General features: G+C 41.8%; 1 protein-coding gene and 1 long non-coding RNA gene across 2 annotated transcripts in view; both read right to left on the bottom strand.

The window, feature by feature from the left end:
- LOC112531587 overlaps nt 1-14,747 on the bottom strand; it is a 55,568-nt gene extending 40,821 nt beyond the window's left edge. The window contains exons 1-3 of the long non-coding RNA XR_003073473.2: nt 14,709-14,747; nt 14,544-14,620; nt 11,799-11,892 (exon numbers count right to left, since the gene is read on the bottom strand). This is a non-coding gene — a long non-coding RNA (uncharacterized LOC112531587). The remainder of the gene's footprint in view (nt 1-11,798; nt 11,893-14,543; nt 14,621-14,708) is intronic.
- Nucleotides 14,748-20,635: 5,888 nt separating this feature from the next.
- On the bottom strand, nt 20,636-24,624 carry VMO1 (vitelline membrane outer layer 1 homolog). Its single transcript, NM_001167761.2, has 3 exons — nt 24,436-24,624; nt 23,673-23,767; nt 20,636-22,979 (listed from the first exon to the last, which is right to left on the bottom strand). Exons 1-3 carry the CDS (start codon nt 24,604-24,606, stop codon nt 22,694-22,696), a joined length of 552 nt encoding a protein of 183 aa, NP_001161233.1. The 5' UTR covers nt 24,607-24,624; the 3' UTR covers nt 20,636-22,693.
- Nucleotides 24,625-26,122: the final 1,498 nt, after the last annotated feature.

Below are 26,122 nucleotides of genomic sequence, written 5' to 3'. Positions count from 1 at the left end.
TAGGACAATGATGGAAAAAGGGCATTAGCATGTGAAATCATTCGTTCACTGTGTAATTGATGAGCAGAGTGCCTCTTGGCATCCATACTAATAGACTGGGTCAGCACAGGCAGTTGATTTTCTGAACTTGCATCTTGGGTCACCTGAAAACCTTGGCTGATTCTGTTCAAAGAGTAAACAGAAATCTCAGCTTTTCTCCAAAGAATGGCAGAGCATTTCAAATGAGTTTGCTCATTACGGCCCTACAAGTCTTGATATGTATTTGTTAAACTTAAATTACTGCATATGACTTGCCAGTAGTAAAACTAAAGCGAGTAGCAAATAAATCTCCAAATGCACTGATTTGCCTCTTTGCACAGTTTAACTAAGTCCTCATCTGAATTTGGTACTGTAGAGAAGCCACTGACATAAAGGTAAAATTGGTTTATTTGACTAGGGTACAGGCTAGTGCTGCATTGAAGCCAAGAATGCAAAAGTAGTATCTCTGATGCTCATGGTACTCCCATAGTCTCCCTGTAAACGCCTCCTATGCCTGGCAAAGAGCAGACCACAGAGTCCCAAAAGTGGGGACAGGCAGGCAGGGACAGAGCAGGCACCATGGGGATAGGAAATTCCAGGCTTGTGACACTCCTGCACCACCTGCATTGGCTGCATGCCAAAAGCAATGGGTTCCATTCACTATCTGGAGAGCTGTTTTTATACCTTAACCTGGCATATTGTATGATGGCCTGATTGTGGGTGATGGAGTGCTGGCACAGGCTGCCCAGAGGCTGTAGGGTCTCCTCCTTGGAGATCTTCCAAAGCCGCCTGGACGTGGCCCTGGGCACCCTGCTCTGGGTGTCCCTGCTGGAGCAGGGCTTGGGCTTAATGGATCCAGAGGTCCCTGCCAGCCTCATCCATGCTGGGATTCTGTGATTTTGTACTTTCTGCTTAACTTTGATGAGGCTCCATATTTTCTGTATCTCCAGCTGTTTCTTTATATGAACAAGTATTTGTTGGATAAGGGTCCGAAAAAGAAATACTTGGTAGATGATGTGTTACTTTTACTTGAAAGCAGAAACTCCAATAGCAAGTCTTCTTTTGAAAAACTGCCCCAGTCTGTCTATCAACACCTCAGTGGGACTGGTTTAATTTAATAAATAGATTTTGCATTTCTGTAACTCTAATAGGAACTATGCTCATTGCAGCAACAGCCAGTGCACCTAACTAGCGTTATTGCTTGACCCTCTGTTTGATGTGAACAGCTAAACTGGGGAGTTTCAAAAGGTAATCAATGGCTGCAGTGAGACCAAATGAGCTCCTAATCCTTTCACTCACTGGTTCAGGGAGTTGAAGCCCCTTAGGGAACAGTGGGATCCTTCACCTCACCTTGGTGAGCCATTACACAATATTCTTGTTTTCCTTCCCAAACCTAAAGTCTGCGTTCAACCAGAGTTAAAGTCTGTCTTTCAGAGAGATGTCTTCCACTTCTGGGAGTCCTCAGGAGGTGGAGAATCTGCTCATTCCCCCATTGCCCACTGTAACAGTGAGTTGTGCCAAATTAAATGAGCGCCCTACTGTTCCTTACTCAGTTTTCCTGTCGTCAGCATCCAAACACTGCATCTCACACCTTCCTCTGTCCCAAGCTTAACGAGCCATTCTGAACCAATCTTTTCTTCTTGTCAAGGCTTTGCAGGTCACAATGAAGTGATATTTCAGTTTTATTTCCAGCAACCTGAATGAACCAAGTCCTTTGAAGCTCACCCAGTGCAGCATGTCCTCTAAATATCGCATCATTTGTATAGGTCTTTGCTGCACCTTCATCAGCCTTTCTACATCCTTGAAACTATACACACAGCTGGGATGGGATGTACATGGCAGAGTATCATCTCTGCACCTGTGGCCCTGGGCTCCTCAGAGTGATGGGAGAAAGGAACAGTTGTCTTTGTTTTGAGCTACCCCACAGCCCACGTTAGGATGCAGTGTGTCACTTCCCATGTGCACCTCAAGTGGTCAAAAGGAAAGCAGGACAGTCTGGTTCAGATGCCTGTGTTCACTTCTAGCCAGGCTTGTGATTTTGCCTTGTTATGTTCTCACAGTTCACCTGTGTGTGCGCCAAAATTGTCATTTAGAACATGGTAACTTCTGCGTGCCCAGACAAATTAAAGGCAGAGCTGTTAAAGTAGCTACATAAACACTTGATTTTACAATCTGTGGTTGGAGTAATGACTGGTAAAACACCTGCAGCAGAGGTACAGCACAATAAAACACAGAATCACAGGGTATATTGGTTGTTCTTTGTCTTCATTTGTGACACGGGGCCATGCCTCAACATTTGATTGACAGCAGGGATTTTTCTGTTGGCCTCAAAGAGCAGGGAGGGCTGAACTGCACGTAGGAGGCTCAGAGCAGCAGTGCTGCAGCAGGACAGCCCTGTTACAGCTGCCAGTAGCAGGTGGGAGCCCATAAGCCACATTCTTCCCCCCAAAGAAGCTGCAGAAGCATATTGTGTATGCCAGGTGTTAACACAGGTTTTTCTTCCTAACATTTTCACCTGCAATGGCCATAGGGAAAGCCAGGTCTGCATTTAAGGGAGAAGGGACGAAGGGTGCAGGAGAGCACTGTATAAAAATGAGCAGTAAGGGACTGCGTTGTGCAGAGCTGGGCATAGAAAACCATCTGTAAAAGCACAGCTCAGTGCCTATTAAGCCCCATCATGTTCAAATCAGGCATTTTCATACAATTTGCATTCCCTTGACTTTTTTTCCTCCAGTCACATCTCACAGGGCTGTTTCATATCAGCATCCTTCTGCAGAGGAGCCTGTATCAGTGGGCAGCCAGTGACAGCGATCTGCAGCACGTCACCACCAAGCAGAGTCAGCTAGTGAATTGGATTGATGCTTCTGCCTGCTGATGCCCTGTTTTCCCATTTCAGCCTAGCACATGGCTCCCTCCTGCATACATTCCCCTTCATTACATTCTGTGCTGTGCACGTACCTAGTAGCACTGGAGCTTCCTGGTGGAGCGAGGACAGCAGCGCCCACACTCCTCCACCACCCACACAATGTACAGGCCATGGGGATGCACACACAGAAATAAAAAGGTGTTGTTTTGTTTCCATCCAACGCAATAAACCTAAGAAAAAGCCAGAAAGAAATAGAACTTAAAGGGCATATTTTCTGAGAAGAGTTATAAGGTCATATTAAGCCTGGCCAATAGTAGGGACAGAATTTCTCAATCCTCTGAATACAGATCAGTGAAATGACTGTAGCTAGAAGAAACATATTGCTTGTTTGTGGCCAATATTCCATAGGAATTGTTGCAATATTTCCCTAGGTGTTGTCCAACTGGTGAACCTGGCAGTATCATTGCTTGCAGGGGCTGTGTGTCACGTACATTGTCTCTGCCTGTTTCATGCCTTGTGCTATCAGATAAAATGAAACAAACAATTTAAAGCCAGGTTAGGAAGTCTGAAGCATGCTTTGTTTGCACACTGTGTTTATACATCTTCATTCAGGATCCCTCAACCCCAACTGGAGGCACAGCATAGACGAATCTCGCCCTAGGCTGGAAGGTTGGGCACTTGCTGCTTATCTCCTGTCAGCTTAAGCAGACAGTCTTTTATGCATTGAGAAGGCGGATCATAGGTCATCAATGTGCTCTGGTACTCAGAGTCATGGCTGACAAATGAATCAGCACACAATGAGACAGCTGTTGGCAACAAGGAGCTAATGCTCCTCTTTTTGAAATGCCAGAGCATAGGGATAGAGGCACCAACCTGGCAGAATCAACACATCGCAGAGCTGCTCCTGCAGGTTAGGCTGATTTCATGAGCTTTCTTCTCCTCCTCACCAACTTGTTTGAATAACAGAGAATAAAAGAAAAGAAGGAATTATCCCCAAATGTGTAATCCTACATGTAGTGAGGCAGATAGAATGGAAGGAGAGGGCTATGGAGCTTGAAGGATCTTTATCTTCAACCCAGATATGCTATTCATCTATAATTCACTTCAGTCAAACAAATGTGATGCATTTTTCTATAATTTGTTGACAGTAAGTTCTTCAAGACATGACCTACCCTTGCCTCTATACTATATCAGGCAATGCAACATGGATCGTATTCACATTTCTGGACATTAGTAAGCTAGAAGCAACACTAGTTCCCTGATTAGTCTAGTTTATGCATTAAAGAGTTATTTTTTTCAGAGCTATCACTCTCACTGATTCCAATCCCACCTGAAAATCTGTCCCTGGGCAGCCTGACTAGTGGCTGGCAAACCTGCCCATGTCAGGGGTTGGAGCTCAGTAATCTATAAGGTCTCTTCCAACCTAAGCTGTTCTATGATTCTGTGATTCTATGATTTGAATATTTAAAAGGGAAGGTGATAACACTGCTGAAGATATCTGTTAAAATCATAACCATGCAAAAAAAATACAGTAGTAGCAAAAAGCTCTTACTACTTTTTTAGTGAAAAGAAACCAAACAAAGAGGTGTTACTTTGAGATGTGATTAAAGCATCCTCTTACCAATGGAAAAAGCAAGTGTAAGAGCAGGAAGCATCCAGAAACTTCTGAAATTAGGTCTTCTGTAGAAAAAAAAATTGGCTATATATTAGACAGCATGCAACTAGTCTGTACCACATTGCATTTTGAATTGCATTAGTTTGTCTCCCCGGCAACTCATCTTGAATTCAGTAGGGATCCTTCTGGAGCAATATTTCCAAAGACAAGCTTAGCCATCAAGTCACTACTGAAAGCCTACAAGTAAAGAGCAATATAATGCAGCTATAAAGGAATAACATATACCAATTCTTATTCCGAATTAGAAGCAGGCCATAGTTAAAAATTACAAAGCTTCTGGATTACTTGAAGATCAAAGGAGAAAACACTTGGATTTCTGGTCAGCTCTAGCAGACTGCTTTGCAACTGCTCTGCTCTAGCAGAAACAAAGTGATGCTGCAGGCTGCAACTGTGATATGGGTCATCCTCATCTCAGCAACCATCATTTCAAGCAACAGCTCCCACTCATGCAACAGCTCCAGACCTCCATTGTTATAACTGCTATCACCAAACTCAGAGTTTGGGTTTTCTGTGAATATGCATCCATCTTGGTGATGCAGGAAGGAAGAGAATGGACGTGCATGCAGACCACAGGTTATTATTTAAACAACACCATCTGTCTATGTGTTATGCATGACTCATTCCGCAAAGTTATAAATTTCTGTTAAAAAGAGAAGGAAAAAATTCTAACATGGTCATAAAGAAATAGCAAAACCTAATTCCCAGGTTACCTATCAAAATGTTCAAACAAGTCTGAGGGGTGTGGCCAACCCATCTCACTTGCTCACATTCATTGCACTGAAGTATCAGTTTTAAAGGTTAGTCCTAACAATTTGATGTCACCAACTAGTCGAGCACCAGTTGTGTTACCACACGAGAAAGAAATGAAGCAGGAATGGGCTCCACTGAGAAGTTGGATCTGTGATGCAATGAAGAGCAAAGGGAATCAAGTCTTGATGACAATGAAAAATTTTGATTGTTGTCTTCTGATGATAAAGAATTTGTGGGTTGGTTTGTTTAGCAGTAGGAATTAGCACTTTAATTTAAGAACCAATATATTAATTTAGCAAAAGGAATCGTTTTCATTTACGATATCATTTTAAAATGATAGTTTTAAAACTTTCCATTTCAGCTTTAGTGGGTGAAGAGTCTTGTTTTGCCTAATAATTTTGCACTGAGGATGGAATAGAATAATTTTATCTTTTTCCTCAGTAATTTTGCCAAAAAAGAAGCACTGGAGTCACAATAGAATACTTTTACATTTTGCCTCAAAACATGCAAAGACTTTTTGTTTCAGGTTCCACACTGTTTTTAAAAAGTAGCTCACTATGGCCTAATAACCAGTGGATTCCTTCCAAACTGGGGAAAAGAGGATAAAAGTGGGTCAAAGGCTTCAGTGATGAAGCTGATGGTGAAAAATGGGGAAGAAGTAGATGGGCACTCAACCACTCTAGATACCAGTGAGCACGGCCCAAAAGGACATTAGCACATATTTATGAGTCCTTGAAGAAGAATGAATATATATGCCAGTGTACTGCATATGCATGTCTTAACTGTTCAAATGTAGAACCTGAACTCTGGTAGGATGGGCTTGCTTATAAAGTTGCCCAGTATGAATTGTGAGGAAAAAAGGAATGCTGCTTTCTAACACCACATCGGAGTTAGAGAGTTTTCTTCCTAGATTTCAGATGACACTGTAACCAACCAAAGTTGAAAATCCATCATCAAAAAATTTAAGCCAATTACTCTAGTGCTGCTAACCCTCTGCAAAGACAGACTCCCTCTTTGTCCCCTCCATGCATGTATGGATGCAGAAATTCCTCTTTGGCAAAAATAACCTTTAGGTGTTGTGTTCCAAGGCTGTGATAGACCAGATGGAAGCAAACTGGCACGTAGATGTGTCTGGAGCATCTGCACACTTTCTCCATTGCATGTCCGCTGGAGGAAGGTAGGCACCTGAGTGTTATCAAGAGGCTGAGTTAAAGTCATTAGCACTGAACACATAAAAAAATGTTAGAGAAACACATACTCTGAAATACAAGCCAATATGCTAGATATTACATAACCTTGCCACCCATGGCATCTTTCTGTCATCTTTTTTTAATCAAAACACCTATTGCTGTCCTGGAAAAGGACAAAAAGGATCTACTTCTTTTCCGTTATGCTCAGTGGAGTAAGGAGTTAGGCTTTTACAAAACCAAGTCATTTATTTACTAGTTGCAGAGAAAATAATGGACAAAATGCAGCCACAGTAATCTCCATGACAGGAAGAAAGAACTGTTCACTATATTAACATAGATGTAGAAGAGCTGTCAAGACTGCAATCATTCTCAATGTTGATATAAAATATATTAATATATGACCTGTCTACAGTTGTCCTTGAAAGAATAACCATTAAGGGAAAATAGACTAACAGCAGCAGACATTTTCAAGTATCTGGCCTGCGATATAAAATTCACTTTACTTCAAAATAAAGTCGAGCTGCAAAATCACTAGAACTGCCTCCGTCTCAGTGAAATAAGTACACACAGGTGAAATACTCAGAAAAGTATTGTCCCTTAATCACACAGAATGGTTGAAGTTGGAAGATCATGTAGTCAAATATTCCTGCTCAAGGAGGACCACCTAGAGCTCACTGCAGAGGATTATGCACAGGTGGGTTTTGAGTATCTCCATAGAAGGAGACTCCACAACTTCTCTAGGCAACCTCAAACCATTGCAATAAGGAAATGAAAGAAATCCACACTTATGAGGTTAAGTAAGGCCAAGTGCAGGATGCTGCACTTGGGTTAGGGCAGTCCCAGGTGTTTATGCAGTCTGGGGGAAAATCTGCTTGAGAGCAGCCCTGTGGAGAAGGACTTGGGGGTCCTGGTAGACGAGAAGCTGTACATGAGCCAGCAGTGTGCGCTTGCAGCCCAGAAAGCTAACTGTGTTCTGGGCTGCATTAAAAGAGGGGTGGCCAGCAGGGAGAAGGAGGTGATTGTACCCCTCTACTCAGCTCTTGTGAGGCCCCATCTGGAGTGCTGTTTCCAGGCCTGGGGCCCCCAGTACAAGAAAACACATGGAGCTCTTGGAATGTGTCCAGAAGAGGGCCACTAAGATGATCAGAGGGCTGGAGCACCTCTCCTATGAGGAAAGGTTGAGGGAACTGGGATTGTTTAGCTTGGAGAAGAGAACGCTCCGGGGAGACCTCATTGCGGCCTTCCAGTACTTGAAGGGAGCATATAAACGGGAGTGAGAATGGCTGTTTATGAGGCTGGACAGTGATAGGACAAGGGGGAATGGTCTTAAACTGAGACAGGGGAAGTTTAGGATAGATGTTAGGAGGAAGTTCTTCACACAGAGGGTGGTGACACACTGGAACAGGTTGCCCAAGGAGGCTGTGGATGGCCCATCCCTGGAGGCATTCAAAGCCAGGCTGGATGTGGCTCAGGGCAGACTGGTCTAGTGGTTGGTGACCCTGCACATAAGCAGGGGGTTGAAACTCGATGATCATTGTTGTCCTTTTCAACCTGGGCCATTCTATGGCTCTGTGATGATTCTATGTCAGATAAAAAGTATGTCTCAGAGATACAGCCTTATGAACTCTTCCCCCAGTTTCTGCAAGGAAGCGTTAAATAAGAGAACTCATTGTCTTATGGCATAAATAACCAAATTAAACGAGGAACAGAGAGCTCCACAGAGTGAATGTGCCTTTCCAGCATAACTGCAAGGACATGCAACCTCCTGCGATGTGAGAGAAAGGAGAAAGAACTTTAAAACAAAATGCATAACCCAGGGTTAAATTCTTACTAGTTAAGACCAGAGGCATGCAGACCGAGACCCAAGTGCTGAACACTTTCCTGGGTTTCACAGCTACTTCCTTGAGAAAGAAAAGTATTAGACAGGGTCTCTGCAAGCAGGAGGGGTGGTGTTGAGCAGGTCTGCACAGAGCAAATTTGCATTGTAGGATGGAACTGAGGGATTCCCTTTCTGTGCAACTGATTGGGGAAGGAAGGCTACACCTCCAGGAACAGTTCCTGCAGCAGGTTTGTGTCACTTTGAGTCTCTTCTCCTCTGTCATGATATCATTTATCTCATTCCCATGGAGGCTGCCGCAGGGATGTATTCCTATTATCTTCACTCATATCTTTCCCTCCACTACTTTCTCACAAGCTGTCTCTGTGTTTCAGACTGCCTGAAAGAGTCAGGCGAGGCAGCCAAGCTCAATATTACAGGCTTTTAAATGCATTCCACTACATTGCATGTTAATGCCACCATCAAATGGGAAAGGTAGTCATTATAGAAAATGACAAAAAAGTCGTAGTCATCGTGTGAAACCTGTTGTTACAGCTATTCTTTTTCACAATGGCTATGAAAATGAGAATCCTCTGGTGGAACTCCTCTAACTCAATTTTAAGTCACAGATCATAGAATCACAGAATGGTATCGGTTGGAAGGCATCATAATTTAATCCCAACCCCCATGCCATGAACTTGGGGAGATTGCCCAACAGCTCTTCATCCATCAGATTTCACTCCTCTGCTGATCCAGTCAGCCAGGTCTGGACAACACCTCATCTCATCTGGAAGCAAGATGAGACACCTCTTCTCCCAAACGGAGAACTTTAGGGTCATTCAAGATCTGGTGAGGAGATGTTGCCAGGACCTTCAAATGTGAAGAGTGAAGCAATAAGGGACATTCTTGATTTGCCTGGGAAAGGAAGATCACTGACTATACTGAAATTATAGCAAACCTCTCACCACCTACAGCATGATTCAGCTTCCTTAAAACTCCTAGACATGAGGGCACAAATATCAAGCACTTTAGAGCACTCAAGATGTATGATTACCTTCTTTGTAGAAATCTCAGCTACCAAAAAATATTTCAATCTCTACTTGTATTGAAGGACAAAGACTCCTGCAAGTACAGTGTCATAGGAAAGACATGGTCAGAGTGTAACAGCAGCCCATTTTACCATGTCATGGTCTGAAGTGAATGCTGCTTTTATGATCTACTTGTGATTCATCATCAAGTGTTTCTCTGTTGACTGCCTTTTCAGCAGGCCATATTCAGGTCACAGCTTTGCTTGTGGATGCTTGGATACCTTCTCCAGACATCTATTAAGCAGCTTCCTTGAGGTCTTTCTGTCATCTTCAGGGCACCAAGGGCTTTGCCAAATTCAGCAGAGTTATCTGACAGCATTCTTCTCCTGTGGACCCAGAGAATTGCCTCCAGACAAAAGAAGCACTGCTTAGGGCAGGCACGTCCAATTCACAGCCCAGCATGGCTGGCACTGCTGCCATCCTCTGCCCCACACTGTAATGGCAGCTCTGCCCTGCGGAGCAGCCCCAGGCATGCACCCATCACTCAGGAACAGCCAAACCAATGGCGTGCTATTAACACTCAGTTGACTGAAAGCAGGGCAGGGGAAGGGCAGTGCTGACTCAAGTGATGGCAAACAATTGTATGCATTTTGATACATTTGCTAAACAGTCTTCTGAACAGCAGAGAATATGCAGCCATGCTTTCCAGTTTGATAAAGGACTTTGAAAATAGGCTGGGCTCTTGGCAGAAGAAGCAGTCTCCTGTTAACTTCCCTGATGTCATGTAGTGAGCTCAGCTCCTTCATTGGCACCTTCCCCCAGTACCTCAGCAGCTTAACAGGAGAATGACCCCTGCAGAGAAATGTAGATCACCCCTGTGTATATCCCAAACAGGCTATGAGAGAATTTGGTGTGTCTGAGCAAATCAGTACCAACAGCTGGTCTCCCTGGAGCTCCCTAACAACAAAGTACCTTAAGTTGCAATTTAAATGAGATCATTTAAATTAAAAAAGTTTTAGAAAATAACTCTTACACTTGTAGATGAGCATGGTGACATGGTACAATGGCTCATCTCACAGCTGCTTCTCCAGCTGGTTTAACTTCAAGACAGCGTCTGTGTCCCTCCTCAAGTCTTATTAAATCCCTTGATGATTTCTGCCATTCCTCAAAGCCTCAGCTCTCATTGTGCCCAAAGAAAGGCACCTGTAAGGAGGACTGCTTGCCCTTCTCCTCATCTCATCATCAGGGATGGCCGTGTACAGTGCCGAACCATTCTCAGCTCCTCACTGTTGACTAGACCATCAGTTTTGCAGCTGGGACAGCTTGCACAGTATTGGCTGTCTGGAGGGCTGTGACCAAGCTCTCAGTTCCCATCAGTGCTGACCAGCAGCCCAGAATGAGCTACTCAGAAGATTTCTCTCTGTCTGATGGAAATACAGCATCTCAGCAACAGGCTAGAAGAACTGTTTTTTTCCCTTTTAAACAACAAGGGAAGTTTATATTATTACTGAATCTCAGATGGTGTTCCTGCAACAGGAGCAGAAGACAAGGACCAGAGGGTATTGCTACTCATCAGCACACAAACACATTTAGCATGTGTTAGTCAGGTGCATCCCACCTGAAGGCACTGTAATTCAGACATCTGTCACTCATAGTAAATAATTTTAGCTAAATTTAGCTCAATTCTAATAAAGCACAGACTCATCTTTAATTGTGAGTGCTGAAAATGAGAGCGTTATTCATGAATCTGCACTAAGCCTATGCTAAGATGCTTAAATGAGTTGCAGCAGCATTTACATTTAAAACTTCAGGAAAAAAAAAAAGAAAACAAAAACTTTATACTAATTAGATGAATCAGAATGCATTTTTTTCTGTATTTTGTAAAGATTCAGCCCTCTCTGTTCACATTCCTGAGCAGAGCAAAACAGCAGAGCTAAGTACATCTTCCTTCCTCCCAGCCTGGTCACTACATTTTCTAGAACTGCTGGTCTGGCTGCTCATAAGGAACCTTTCCATCTTTCCAACTGGAAATACTTATTTCCAGGCTCAATTTTTATGAATCACTCCATTCAGATAGCAAAAAAATATCTGAATACACAGGATTGTATCTCCAACTTCTCTGGATTGATGTTGATGTATATTGGCTATTGACAGCTATTACATAGTCTTTCCATACAGTGAACTGAAGTTAGTTTACACATCTCAGAGTTCTTAACATAATTGTTTAAAATACTGTAACTATTTTTTAAATTTTCAAGTCCAAGAAAATAAGTTCACACAGTTCTTCTAGTTTTACACGGGGAGGAATATATCAGAAAGACAATGAAGAGGTGTATTTATACTGGCAAGAAAATACACATGCCTGAATGATAACAATATGCACAGAAAACAACATGCATTGTCTCAGAAGCACAAAAGTAATACTCAAAACTGAAAGCACAGTAAGCTCCCACACCAAGTACCATAAAAAGAGGCTTCTCCACCCAGGAGAGTGACATACAGGGTGTGCAACTGAACTGGAAACCAAGCCAGGAGGCAGCATCTGCAATCTGAACACAGGGAGAAGAGCCTGAAGTCAGTGTGACAACAGAAGGGCTGTGGCAGAAATGACTTCTCTGGGATATCAGAAGTCAAAGTATTTGACCAAAAGTCAAAGGATGAATTCCTTGAGTGAAACTGGATAACAATAGGGATGACAATTAATAGCATAGAAATGACCAGTAGATCAGAATTCGTACCGTGGTAAACACCAGAAGGACTCCCTAGCTCATTCCCTTTAGCTGTGCCCATATTGGTAGTTTCAAAACCCAGCTGCACCAAATTGCACCACCACTGCACGGTGATGTGAGGAAATTGCATCCGTCCCCTACTTCAAGGGAGAAGGATTAAAAATGCACTTAGATGAATGTGGCTTCTACACAAAAGCAGCATCACCCCACCTCATCTTCATTTTGTATTTCCCTTGTTTATGACCATAAAATGCACAAACTTGATTCCTGCCCTTTCCAGACAATGTCCTGCTCCCACATCACACACTCAGACCATTCTGATCCCTGATCCCTTCTTCAGCCCCTACCACCACTCCTACTCACTGGTCACCGCTGGCTCTGAACGTGGCCACTGGTCTATCTACACCAAAGAAACACTCCAACACTGACAACAATCATCAAGTAGGTCTCAGTATGCTGGACATGAGTGGAAAGGTTCACCATACTTTGGGGGGCTTGGGGGAATTGTAGCTAGCTTTGTTGTTGATTTTAAATCTCCTGATACACATTCAAGAAGACAAAAGTTTAGAGAGGAACTTTGTTCTGCACACGGCTCAAGGTGGAAAATTCCCACAAATCTTCACACTGACTTCTATTTATAGTCAAAAGTTTTCAGTACACACTTACCTAATGCATAAGTCATACCTCTCTATTACATTTTCATAACATTATGCAAGTACTGTGCTACATAAACATATTTGCATCTTCAGCACTTGCGTGGGGGTCTTTGGTGGTCTTCAGAGGTCATTTTGGGAGGTATCCCACTACTCACTTTATCCATATTTGGGCACAGGTTTTATAAGGACACTCTTATGGTTGGATTCTGTATTGGGCTTTTGCCCATATCTCAAGGATATCTGTTCCTATTGTTCTTATTTGTGAAAGTCTTGAAGTCATGAAGAGGGACATCTAGCATGTTTATCATAGATAAGCAGAACATCTGGAACTTAAAGCAGAATTTAACCTCAAGCAAATACCTCAACCAGACAGAAATGTCAAATAATTAGTTTTGAGACATCATCTTCTAAATTTCTAACAACTCGAAGCTGATGAAAATCATCTCAATATTGGCATAATATCTCTGCTTGGTAGGAGAGAAACACAATGAGGGTATGAATGGACTTTTAAAATGGTGCACAAAAATCTCACCTTTGTTCCCCCTAATCAAGCCTTGCAGGATGGGAACTTTTCCTTGCAGGAGCTTCCCATGAGCAACCAAATGGGAGAGTGAAGGAACGACAGTCTCCATGAGCATATTCCCTGGTCTGAGTGCGCTTTCCCAGTAGGATGAGATTTGCCTGAGTGAGGAGAGTTGATATATATATAACACTTCCTGGAGTTACGTATTTTCAGACCACTTGTGAAAGTTCTTTTTGGGTATGAAAACTGCATTTGAAATATTCATTTGATAGATTAGTTGCTGAATATACAGGGACTTGATAAAAAACATACAGAAGTACAAGGAGAGCAGAAAAGCTTCATGACAGATGGCTCTGGATCTCAAAGTTCAGACAAACAGCCTTGTTAAGTCAGCCTCCAAATGCATATATTTTTGTTAATGCATCTAGCAACAATAACTCAGCAAGTTTTGCTCTCAGAATGAATTCAAATTTCTTCAGGTGAAACCAGTAGTGGTTTGGAGCTCTAGTAGTGACAAGGAATGGTATTAAAAGTTTTCTGTTACCCAATCAGTATCAGTTTTCTGAATTTTCCTCAACTTGCTATTGTTATAAAGTGAGAATCAGAAACACTGAGTAAGGAAGAGAATAAGTTGGAAACTGTCTATAAAGGACACTGTATATAAATTCTCATACCTTGATAGCAGAGATTACAAACCAACAAGGGGAGCACAATGATAGTAAAGCCTTGAACATTCCTGATTTTCTTTCTGCTGGCTGCTCAGCTGGCATGAAACTAGTACACCTCAGCACTGAAATAATGAGCATGCAGGCTGCAAAAAGAGCAAGAAGAGTGTTATATTATCTATGACTTTCATGTTATCCATTTACTAAAAGAAAGAAAAAAGAAAGAAAAAAAAAGGAAATAGGAAATAGAAAGGAAAAAAAAAAAAGGATAACATCCTGCAAGGGAGGATCTAATAGTCAAAGTCTAGTTTTGACTTCATGGTTTGTCTCTCTTTTAACTGCAAGCATTAAAATGCCCACCAAATACTGAATAGTTACTACAGATGGGCCCCACTTCTGTCACAGAAGGAGATCAATAAATGTCTTCAACCAAGTCCAAGAGAAGCTGATGGAGTCCCGATAAAACTGGGATGAAATTAGACAACAGACTGAATGTCAGGGAAATCTTTCTGCCTGACAAATCCACCATTTTACAGAATGCCTTCCCTGTTACACAATGAGAGGCCCAAGAGTTAAGGAGACCATCTAAAATGTAGTCATGAAGAATACATAAAATACATGACTCACAGCAACGAAGTCCTGAGAAAGAGATTATCACCATAGGCGTTGTTTCTGTTCTCATTTATTTTGCGTTCGCCAACATGCTTTGAGAAGATGAGTGAACAATAAGATCTTTTCCATCTTTAACTTACATAATTCTGTACGTTTTCATAAGAGGTTTATAAATCTGACCTTGCAAGGAAATGGTATAGCAGAAAATGTCTGAATGCTGCAAGGCAACTCTGTAATGTGGGATTTAAACTTATTTTGCCCCCATGTGAAATCTCACTAGGTGACAACTGTGGCATTCTTTGTGTCAGCATAAAAAATGATTTGACTACTCACAGCACATTTTCCAGGTCTATGAAAGCCTTTGGGTTTATGCTGGAGGAAAGATTTAGTTATGTTTCTATGGAAACCATAACTGTTATATAAAAGCTTGTTTAACAAGGAAGAGTGTGATAGTGTAGCTCATTCAAGGTGAGCCACCTCCAAGATACCTCACTGATAAACTTCTAGATGGGTCTGAAAGCCCAGCAGGACACCACTGGGTTTCTCACACCTTTAACAGCAGTAAGAGACAGCAGTAGTGCTGGATAACTGCTTAGCACGTGGCATAGGTGTTAGAATCTCACATGGAAAGAAGCAGTCATCCTGCTAGACTTGAAAATAAATTTCTCAGTAGGTAGATCATGTAGAAGATGATGTAGTTCATTTTTGTCTCACTTACCCTCTATTTTATCCGCACACAACTTTACTGACTCTGGTGTGACCCTGAGGACAAACATGGTTATGTTTTTTCTTAGAGCACTGAAGTGCTCCCAGCTGTTTGTTTGCAAACACCTAGAGATAGAAGTGGTGTTTTCTTCACTTAGTTGGTACGTTTTCTGATATGATAGTCTCAGAAATTAAGAAGGGCTTTGTCCCTCTGACTGCGCCCTCCCCAGTGAGCACATAGCAATAGCTGTTGTGGTGAAGCACAAACACCAGAGCTGAATTTATTTTCATGTTTTCCCCTCAGAAAGATGTTCAAATTAACTTTTAGAATATATTTCATTTTTTTTCCCACTGATAGCACTGCCGGCTATGTTGTCGATTTCATTGCAACGTACTACAAATAATAAAATTGGCCATAGCTAATAATCAAGATAGTGACAAAAGCTGAGAAAGAAAGCTGCTTTTTTTTTTTTTTTTCAGTTAATTCTGGTTATCTCACCAGAAAAAAAGTTCACTGACATGAAAAAAAATCACCAAGGGAGGAGCAAGGATTGAAATACTTTCTGTACGTAGCATTATATTGGGGGATTAATCTCTTAATTTAGGACAAAAGAGAATATTTTTGGATAGCATGGAGACAGACTTTGTACTGTCTGTGACCAAAAGGATTTTTACAAAGCTATTGATGTACATTTTTGTCAGTTCACTCCTAACTGATTCACAAAACAGACACAGAATGTGCTCCTCTTGAGAAGTAGGTGTTGCATCAGCAGAAACACCAAGGGGACATCCCAGACCTATTCAGGTCCTCTCATCCTGCAAAGACTCGCGCACTTAACTTCTCATGCTGCCCTGTTCCCTCTTAAAATGTTGTCATTTTCCACAGACTGAGTTAAGTTGATACAAATAGTCTTACAACATTACAGAAACTTCCATAGTTTTCACTAACACAGATGCTAAGGAGGCCACTGGTGCCTATTGTAATGGCTGAAGTTCATTAAGAAATACACCAGCCTATACTACACTGAAGCCACTGAATGGGTTTTGGGTGATCAAGACAGAAGACTTGTTACTCTTTGCTGGGGAGGCCCAATTGTTAGTGCAGGCAAATTTCATCCAAGTAGTGTAAGTGTCACACTAGCCTTCATAACTTACTAAGCTACACAGATTTTATCTATGTTGTAAGGTGCTGTGAGATGATCTGTCTACAAACCTTTTCTCTGATGGGACATGGAAAGTGCAGGAAACATGCTCTGAAACAGAAAGTCTCTAAGAAAGGTTCAACTTTATCAACTAAAGAGAAAAATATTTTTCATACACCTGGAGTTGCCGCATTCCTGCTAATTCTGTTTCTGAGCTGCCAGGTGAGACCTTCCCCAGGACCTCTTGTTCATTCAGTCTCCACAGCTTTTACTGAGCCACAGTGGTACCCTACATCTCCTTTTTCTGCCAGAACAACAGTTTCTAACTTCATTATCCCAGTCTGTGGACTGCCTGGGCTAAGTTTAATTTCTGCAGAGATGGAAACAAAGCAGGCAGTTCCAAACCATGCAACAACATCTCAATCCAAGTCATAGTGTTTGAGCACAGTGCCACAGATACGCAGTCCTGAATCGCAAGGGCGTACCCAAAGGCTCAGTCCTGTGGGGGAAGATGAAAGCCAGAATTCAACCCTTCATGAATCCCATCATCTACAAGGCCCTGCTGTTTTTCTCTTCAGAGGCAACAGATTAACATTCTGTGCTGCTCACTTTCCGTGGCAACATTTCCACATATTTACACTCTGAAAATTCCAAAACAGATGTTTTCAATTGTTTCCTCACTGATAATTATTTCAGTTAATTAGGGTTGGCTTTAAGGGCTAGTAAAGGTAACTATGACAGATTGAGCATGAGCTGCATGGTGCATATCTCTATCGTGTATAGCATCTACAATTATATGTAGCTAAATCATCTCCAGCTTTTTTCTCTACATCTTGCAAAAACTAGTAACTTGATGTTCAGAACACCTTTGTGATGGAGAGATTGTTTATCTCATATAGAAGGAATGATACAGCATAGGCACTAAGAAGCCATGAGCACAAGGTTTCTAAGGCCAAATTAGTAGAAGCTATCTCAAATCTTGATTAAAATGAACACAACTTACAGCCACTGATCCTGTTGTCATCTCACAGGAACTGTCTGGCAGTTCTTTGGCAGCATGTTCCTGGATCCTAGATGTGCCACTGCGCAACCTTTGAAAGTAATGCAGTTGTGGCTGCTCAGTTTTCAGTGATTCACGTTTTCAGCCATATCAGTTCCAGTGCATTTTTCTGATGCTTTTGGTCTCTTACTTCAGTTGAAAGCATTAAATTCCTGTACCCTTAGGGTACAGAACATCTTGAACTAGTGCAGTAAATAGCAGAGACCTCTTTGCTCAAGCTTCTAAATTGCAGACCCATTCCATCTTTTTTGTAGATGATCAATGTTACACAATTGGACCATCAGAGAAGGCCTTGATGAAAGCATTCCGTCAGTATTCAGATGAACATACCCATTTGATTTTTGAAGTTGCTGATAAATACAAGAGAAAGTACATGAAGAGGAGGAAGTGCTCAGTTTTCCAAACATTTCTTGGAACCACTCTTGTTTGGAGTGTATATTCGCACACCAACATGATGCTGTATTACATCAGGCATAATAGGGAAGCATAAAAGGTCAGTTTAGCTGATGGCGTGAATAATTCTTTCCCCAGTACAACCTCAAAATTCAACTGAATCATTCTTTTGCAGAGAAGAAGGAGATGTTCTGTGTCTTCCAGTTTGGCCTGAGAAGAAATATCAAATCTGAAGTTCAAATTGTTTCAGTTACCTGCATATACACATACAGAAAATAATCACCAGTTCTTGAACAAATCACTGAGAAGAAAACTAATTATTTCTTTCAGGTACTTTAGTTCAGCACTAATGGCCATTCCAAGAATTAGCTTTCTTAGAAACCAACACTATCAAGGGAACAGAGAAACTACCATACCTCTTTCCCCAGACATAACTGATCATTTGGGATACTGTCAGTACAGAAAACTTAGATTCACAAAGCATGTCATTCCAGGATTGCAATTTACTCCCGTGCTGACAAAAAGCATTTGAAATGTCATGCTTTTGCATTTGCTGGTGATGTTGATCACACAGTACCATAATATAGATTACATGACAATTTTTACTTGTCCTCATCACTCTGATGGAAGGGCACCAGTAGCTGCCTCTCTAAATCTTCTGTAAAGTGTGTGGAACTTTCACTGTCTTAGCAAAAGGACTCCCCAGACTCAGGAAGACAATGGAGGCAGCAGTTCAGAATAGTTCAGTCAGAAGAGACCTCTGAAGATCATCACGCTCAACTTCCTGACCACTTCATCGCTAACCAGAAGCTGAAGCATGTCACGGATGACATAATCCCAATGCCTCTTGAATGAACACTGATAGGCTTGCAGCATCAACCACCTCTCTAGGTGTTCTGCTTTCAGATGGGACAGAGTTTATTTTTGTTTTCTAGTGTCTGGGATGATGCTATGTTTTGGTGTTTAGAAAAAAAACTGTGTAGATAACATACTGATATTTTAGTTGTTTTGAAGAAGCAGAACCAAGGACATCTCAGTTTTCAGCTTCTCATACAGACCTGCCAGCAAGGGAGGTAAGGGCAGGGGGCGCATGGAGGTGTGAGGGGACAGAACCAGGACAGCAGATCCAAACTGGCCAAAGGGATATTCCATGCCATGTGGCACCATGTGAGAAAACTTGGCAAACTGAGGGGAGTTGCCCAGGCAGGCAGCCACTGCTGGGCATCAGTCAGCAGGTGGTGAGCAATTGCTTTGTGCATCACTTGTTTTGTGACCATATGTATTTATATATTCTCATTACTATGATTTCTCTCTTTGTTTTCTTTCTCAATAAATAGTTTTTTGTCTCAACTTATGAGTTCTACTTTTTTTTTCTGATTCTCTCCCCCATTCCACGGGTAGCAGGGGGAGTGGTGCTGCACCCTCTCACAGTAAAGAAATGTTTCCTAACATGCAGTCTGAACTCACCGTGGCACAATTTTATGCTGTTCTCTTGTGTTTTATTATTGGTTAAGTCAACATCTATGTCATCACAACACATTGTAACTGTTTTTATTCTCATGTCCTCGTATTGTACCTCACTAACTGTACTGGATAGTCAGTTTGTAAGCTGAAATATTCCCTATCTCATAAGGAAATGGAAAGCAAACAATTAGAAGCAAATTCAAGTATGTCCACTTGTGGTGTTTGAAAACACTCTATGTCTGGAAACCATATCTGTGTGTCTTTAAAAAAAGGGACAAGTCAATCCCAAACTGCTACTAACAGTGATAGCATCACAATGTAGTTTTCATTGAGTTTAGGTCAGCTTGCTAAAAAAAGGTTGCAACCTTGATTGCTGTTATGTTTTTGGTATTTTGTTGGTTTTATTTTGGGGTGGGTTTTTGTTTGTTTGTTTTTGTTTTGTTTTGTTTTGCTACTAAGTACTAGAGCTGAGGGATTTGAATGTTTATAAAAAGCTGAATATATGATAAATATGGAGCTTTTCAGCAAATCCCAAATGGAGACTGAAGTTACAAAGTATTTCCTTGAAGCAATGAATCCCTTATATTTCAAATGCTGACTGGGCTGGTTTTGCAAAATGAGCATTCATCTGAAAAAAGAATTGTGTGCTTAAAATGTCTGCAGTCAGGTGCAGCACGGAGAGCCGTTAAAGGATCACTGAATAAATACTCAGTTATAACAAACATATTAAGAAGTTAAGAAATAAATTGCATCTTTAGATTAAATAAATCAGAGCTATACTAGTTTTAACCAGAGGTTCAGACCTGGAAAGTTTGTTTTCCTCTTTTTCTTTTTTATTTCATTTTCCTACATCTTTTCCTTTTTCTTTTTCTATTTCTTTTCCTTTTTTTCATTTGGGATGTCTTTTTGTTCGTGTTTTATAATTAAATAAAATGCATAAGAGGTTTCTTCTTGCATCATTGAGGCTTTGAGGACTGCTTCAAGTGAAATAACTTTGAATGATGTCAGTGGAGATGAATTCATTTATTCCAGCTGTGCCTCAGGAAGAAGATGAGACTCAACAACTTGTACTGTATTGACAGAGCCAAGAGAAGTGTCTTATTCTCTGCTAGCTGCTGCAGATCCGATCAAGCCTGAGTTCTGTATGGCTGACTTCTCCATTTATCACCCACCACTTGGAAAATTCCCATGTTGTCAAAAATGGGAACTAGGAGGCAAAATGACACAAACATCATGAAACTTTGCTGTGTGCTCCACAGGCCAGCACAGGAAAACATCACAACCTCCAATGAACATACTGTGATGGGTGTTGTTTTCACCAATAAAATTCATACCCTCGCTTCCCTGAGCCAGATAAACTTTATTGCAGCAGGCATCAGATGTGGAGCACTGCAACCAGGAACAGTACAGAGATAGACCAGTGGGCTACTCCACAGTAATCCCCTGATTTTTTATCAAAACTCTTTTAAACATAGCAAATATTACGCTTGTTCTGCTTTTTAGCTGCTTTTACATTGCTCTTAAAAGAAAATGTGGTTATTACTGTAGAATTTTTTATGCAGGTGACAAGAAGAAAATTTCTCATGGACGGAGTTAAAAAAGTGATGTTTGTTGCATATGTGCTAAGTACAGGAAGTGAACTGCAAGAAGGAACTTCCATCCATCAGCTCCGTGCTGCTCCACATGGCTGTGCATGGACACCACAGCCCAGCCCGTCACCTGGAGCACAGCAGCACCATGCCCCTGCCTTGTCCAAAGTGCAGAAAGATCCGTTGCTTTGTGAGAAGAGCAACAGGTACACTTCCTAGAAGATGCTCAGAGAGACTACAAGTCTTCTTGAACTCTTGTCAGAGAGGCATTAGCTCAGACATAGGGCTTGGTAATAAACTCCAGGCACATTTTCCCAAAACCAAGAGTACAATTTTTGTATTTGGCACAACAGGACAAGGTTCTGACTCCAAACTTATTCAGCAAATTTGAGAATAAAAAATAGATGAATTATGTTGAGTTTATTTTTATTGTGGATTCTCCCTAATTCTGTTTGGAGCATGAAGCCTGAGGGAAACAAACAAAAAAACAAGGCCCCCAGTATTGAGTTTTGCATTAACTGCTAGGCGAACAAGCAGAGCACAATCCAAAACAGAAACAAGAGCGGTTTAGAGAGCTACAACTCAGGCACATGGCATTTATGTGAATGCACAGTGTAAGTACACTTTTTAACCGTGTTCCCTAAGGCAGGATCTCAGTTATGACCTAGAAGACTACTAAAAAAATACACATACAACTCTTGACAAAATTAAACTGCAAAAACAGCTGACACAAACCAAACCAAGAGATGTCCCACACCACATGGTGTCATGCAGAAGCTGTAAAACTGAGGGAAGTTGGCTACAGGAGGCAGCTACTGCTCAGGGACTGGCTGGGCATCAGTCAGTAGGTGACGAGAAATTGCATTGCGCATCTCTTATTATATATATATATATATGTATATGGACATGATTTAGCAGAGGGTTGTTAGAGTTAGGGTAGTATGGTCAGGTTGTGGTTGGACTTGATCTTTAAAGTCTTTTCCAACCTTAGCAACTCTATGATTCTGTGTATATTATCATTATCATTATTTTTTTCTCTTCCTTTTCTGTATTAGTAAACAGTTCTTACTTCCACCCATGGGTTCTACTTTGTGGGGTTTTTTTCTCATTCTTGCCTCCATCCCACTGAGAGTGGGGAGTGAGTAAACAGATGTGTGGTGCTAAGCTGCCTTCTGGGTTAAAGCACATCTCCAAACTAATATCCTTTCTTCCCTATTGGTCATGTCGAGAGGTCAAATATTGTTTCAAATAAAGGAACAAACAAGCAAAGCAAACTTGAAAGCAACTCACCAGTCAGAGCAAAGGAAGGTGAGAAGTCTATTCCACTGTTGTAGGCAATTGTCAGAGATTGGGTCTTTTTACAGTGGTACACTAGCTGTTACATAATGTAATGTATTAAATGTAATACACTTGGGTAACTGAGAAGTTATGGTAAAGCAACAGAGGCTATGAGAATTATCATCATTTAAGGCATGATCTAAGTACCTACCAAGATGGCATGACAAGACACAAGGAGAAGCTAAGCCACAAGAAGCCAAAGGTTCAAGGAGTTAATCCACAAGAAGTTAAGTCACTAAAATGAGTCTCTCCCCTCCACTTCATTTCTGTTTGGAATTGTTCTTCCTTTGTCTTTCCATTTTGCTGTTTCTTTCATGGTTCTGTCTCTCACCTCTTCCCTCCAGATCAAAAAGCTGGATTTAGTCAGCAAGTCACAGACATTTCCCTCTATAAAGTTAGAGCAAAGCTTTGATGATGTCTCATTTGATGTGTGATGTGGGATGTGTGGGGCAGTGATGAAGATGGGGCAAATGCTCATTTACAGCAGAAGAACCTCACATTGTTGAGCGCTGTATCATCACGAAGTCCCTGTGGTGACTCTACCTTTGTCTGGAGACCACATATTTTGCATCTTTTACTCCATGGGCCAAATCTTCCCCATGATAGTCCATCACCTACTAGAACAGCTTCATCTGAGCATCTGAATTGGATGTTGTTGGCGGCTGTGTCATCACCTCCTCCTTGAGACTTCTCTGATCTCAGTGAAAAGGAGACCAAGTACCCTGTAGGGCAAACTAGGAAGCTGGTCCAGGTGCCCCACCTGCCAAGAAAAGTAGATAGAGGAATTTCTGGGCTCTGCAGGTCATTGGTTGCACCCTTTCTCCTTCCCACACTGCCCTCAAGTTTAATGGCTCCTTGCTCTCAGCAGTGACTATCACAATGTCCTGATGCACTCTGTGTCTTTCTTTGGATGTACCTTTCCCTTTACTGGTATCTTATCAGAAAAAAATAACAGAAAATTCCAGATAGTGACATTACTGCTAGAAACTCTATGGAACACGTTTTATGATAAATCCCTGACCTGGCTCACAAGTACACGTAAGAGAACAGTGATAGTAAACACTCTGCCATCCTGAGGAGCACTGTTCACTTCAGCAGGGCTAGGACTTCAGACAAAGTTTCTGAAGATGTGGTTAAAAATCCCTTTCTCCTCATTTGTCCCATATGTTGCAGATTTCCAAGAGGGGCTGTAGCCCTGGGAACGTAACTTAGGTGCTCATAGTGCTCTGCAGAAATTTTGAGAGCAAACAGAAGATGGTGATGTGACGTATCCCTATTTAATTGCCCTAAAAATGAATGAAATAAAAAACCCAACCACTCACATTATTTTACTTTCTATTTCAGCTCTTAGAAAACAAAGTAAGTCAAAGAAGAGACCCTAATAAATGGTGATGCTTAGGGATATTTTGTGAGCTGGTGCATGACAAATGGGGGAGGAACCAGTGTGACTTACTTCCCCACCAAGGACTCAATGACTGAGCCATCGAGGCAGCGCAGCCGTATGCCATTCAGAGCTGTGTCATCTCTGCCAAACTGGGAAGGCTCAACCTGCAGCAGGAAACACACGGACAGAGGTAAAGGCAAGATGGAGAAGGCCCAGGAAAAGCCCTCTAAGTGCCTGTCATAAAAAGTCCTAATTACTTTCTGTACTAAAAAAAAAAAAAAATGCCTTGAAAAACATGTAGGAAAAGATGTCTGTCACACCAGGAAACAGTTATATAGCTACATAACACAAGCAACATGCTCTTCTTTGTGTTTTTTTTTTTTTTAAACTCTTTCTGGTTTGACAAGTAGGGGAGAGATTCAGTCGCAGGGGACACAGTAGAGAGGGCTGCCAGCTTTCCTGAACCCTGATTTTGGCATAAATGTGGCCTCCTCCAGCAAAGCCAGCCACAGGCAGGCCATGAATATGCCTGCACACCCCTGCCCAGTCTGACAACAAAACAATTCTGGCAAGTAGTCCTGTTTTACTGTATCTAATATGAGGCATTTTGTCCTGAAAACAAATGAATTAATTGATAGATAACCATATTTTTAGTTTGCTGGTGTAATTCTGGTGGCTACTGTTTCCCAAAGGCTCAGATTTTGATATGCAGTATGCACAGTCAGAAGGAGGAGAAGCACTTTAGAAATCCCTCAGAGTCTGGGGAAGACCCTCAAGGAAACATAGAGCAGGGCACAGAAACAGGAGGCAAAGAAAACAGGGAGAATTTTACCTTCAGTGCAAATCCATTGGCGTAGCCACTGTGGCAAAACTGCCGAATGCCCCACTTTCCCCAGTGGCCTCCATTGGGCACAGTGATGACAGAAGTGTATTCACGTGTCCGTGCATCCACAGTGTAGAAAAAGAAGAGCAGGATGAGTGCTGCTGGTGTGAGCACCTTCATCTCTTCCACTCCGCATCTGAAGGGGACCTGGTGTACGGACAGGGGAACTTATACCCTGTCTAGTCAGCTTGGGTTTCCCCATCAATTTGTCAACAGTCACTGTAGGAACAATAGTTCCTACCCAGGCAGCGACACAGTACTTGCTGACCTGTTTCTCGTGCCAGTGAGGAGCTCTCTTGAAAGAACAGTTTGACAACCAACATGCAGCAAATGCTGGGGCAGTAGAGGTGCCCACCGTAACTGAAGTGCTATAGGAAGACCTATGTTGTCCTTGTTGTGCTGATGGTGCTTAGAGAGAAACTTGATAGAAGGTTAATGCTGATTCTCTTGGCGGATGCTTGGCCATGTGAATGTTTGCCTTTTGAGTGAAACTGCTACAATCATTTTACTTACTACTGGGCAGCTGGAAAGACTGGTCAAACCATACAAAGTAACACAAGGGACCTGATCTGAACAAAGCATCCCTGAACTCATGTCCTGTGTCTCTTTATCCCTCTGCTGCATAGAATAGAATACCTGGTAAGGTATATATGTATATATATATAAGATAATACCTGGTATATATATACATATATATATATATATATATATATATATATATATAAAAGGCTGTTCTGAAAATAATGCCTCCTATTTTGCTATGTTGGCCTGTGATGTCAAAGGCAGATGTTGATGGTTTGTCAGTAGAGGCTGAGCCCTCCCACCAGTGTTCCATTCCATTTTGTTGCTGCGTGACAGATGGCAGCAGAGGGGCAGTCTGACAAAATGGCATCTGACATGGAAGTGCACATGAAGCAAAGGTGTGGAACTGAACTGTCCAAGCAGAAAAAATGATGCCCATTGACATTCACTGACGTTTGCTGAAGATTTATGGAGAACAAATAGTGGATGTGAGCACAATGAGGTTGTGGGTGGTGCACTTCAGCAGCAGTAATAGTGACAGTGGGTCACCACCGCTGGTGCAGGTGGCTATGAGCACAACATGCAGACTCTTATTCATTGCTGGTGAAAATGCATAGTTCATGGTGGTGACTGTGTTGAAAAATAGCTTTTCGTAGCTGAAAATTCGCACTATCAAGTAGTGTTATTGTGCTCTTTGTATCAGTTGTAGTTTCCAAGGAAATAAATAGGAGGCATTAGTTTCGGAGCAACCAAGATGTATAGGCTATTTATGGTTTCAGTATCATTTTGTTTCCACTGGCACTTTTACCTCAATAAAAAACATAGGACTTTGTTACAAGCTTAACTGGTCAGACATGCTGAGATGCCCTCAGCAAGTCTCAAAGTAACTGCAAAATAAATGCCACTGGGGAGGAATGTGTGTGGCAGTTTATCCAGAAAGGTGGTACTGAATTTGAGTCTCTGAGGATGGCACAATGCAGGGAGAGATGAATTTCAATCCCTGTTTTTGAAAGGATCTCTTCACACACAGATAACCAACGCTCCCTAAAGACCACAGCCCAGCTTAGCAGGAGCTGATTCTTTGTTCAAGAGGCAAAGAAGAGAATATAATTTA

The sequence above is a fragment of the Gallus gallus genome, chromosome 1 (genome assembly GCF_016699485.2).
Source record: "Gallus gallus isolate bGalGal1 chromosome 1, bGalGal1.mat.broiler.GRCg7b, whole genome shotgun sequence".
NCBI lineage: Eukaryota > Metazoa > Chordata > Aves > Galliformes > Phasianidae > Gallus > Gallus gallus.
The sequence above is the reverse complement of the archived record's forward strand: the minus strand, read 5'-3'. Positions and strand labels throughout refer to the sequence as shown.

Bases quoted from the DNA above. Each gene is read 5' to 3' on its own strand.
- VMO1 (NM_001167761.2), bottom strand. From the start codon at position 24,606: ATGAAGGTGCTCACACCAGCAGCACTCATCCTGCTCTTCTTTTTCTAC. The intron at 23,768-24,435 runs GTAAAATTCTCC...TTCCTGCTGCAG, and splicing joins CCAATGGATTTGCACTGAAG to GTTGAGCCTTCCCAGTTTGG. The intron at 22,980-23,672 runs GTAAGTCACACT...TTTTCTTGGCAG, and splicing joins ATTGAGTCCTTGGTGGGGAA to GTGGGGCACCTGGACCAGCT.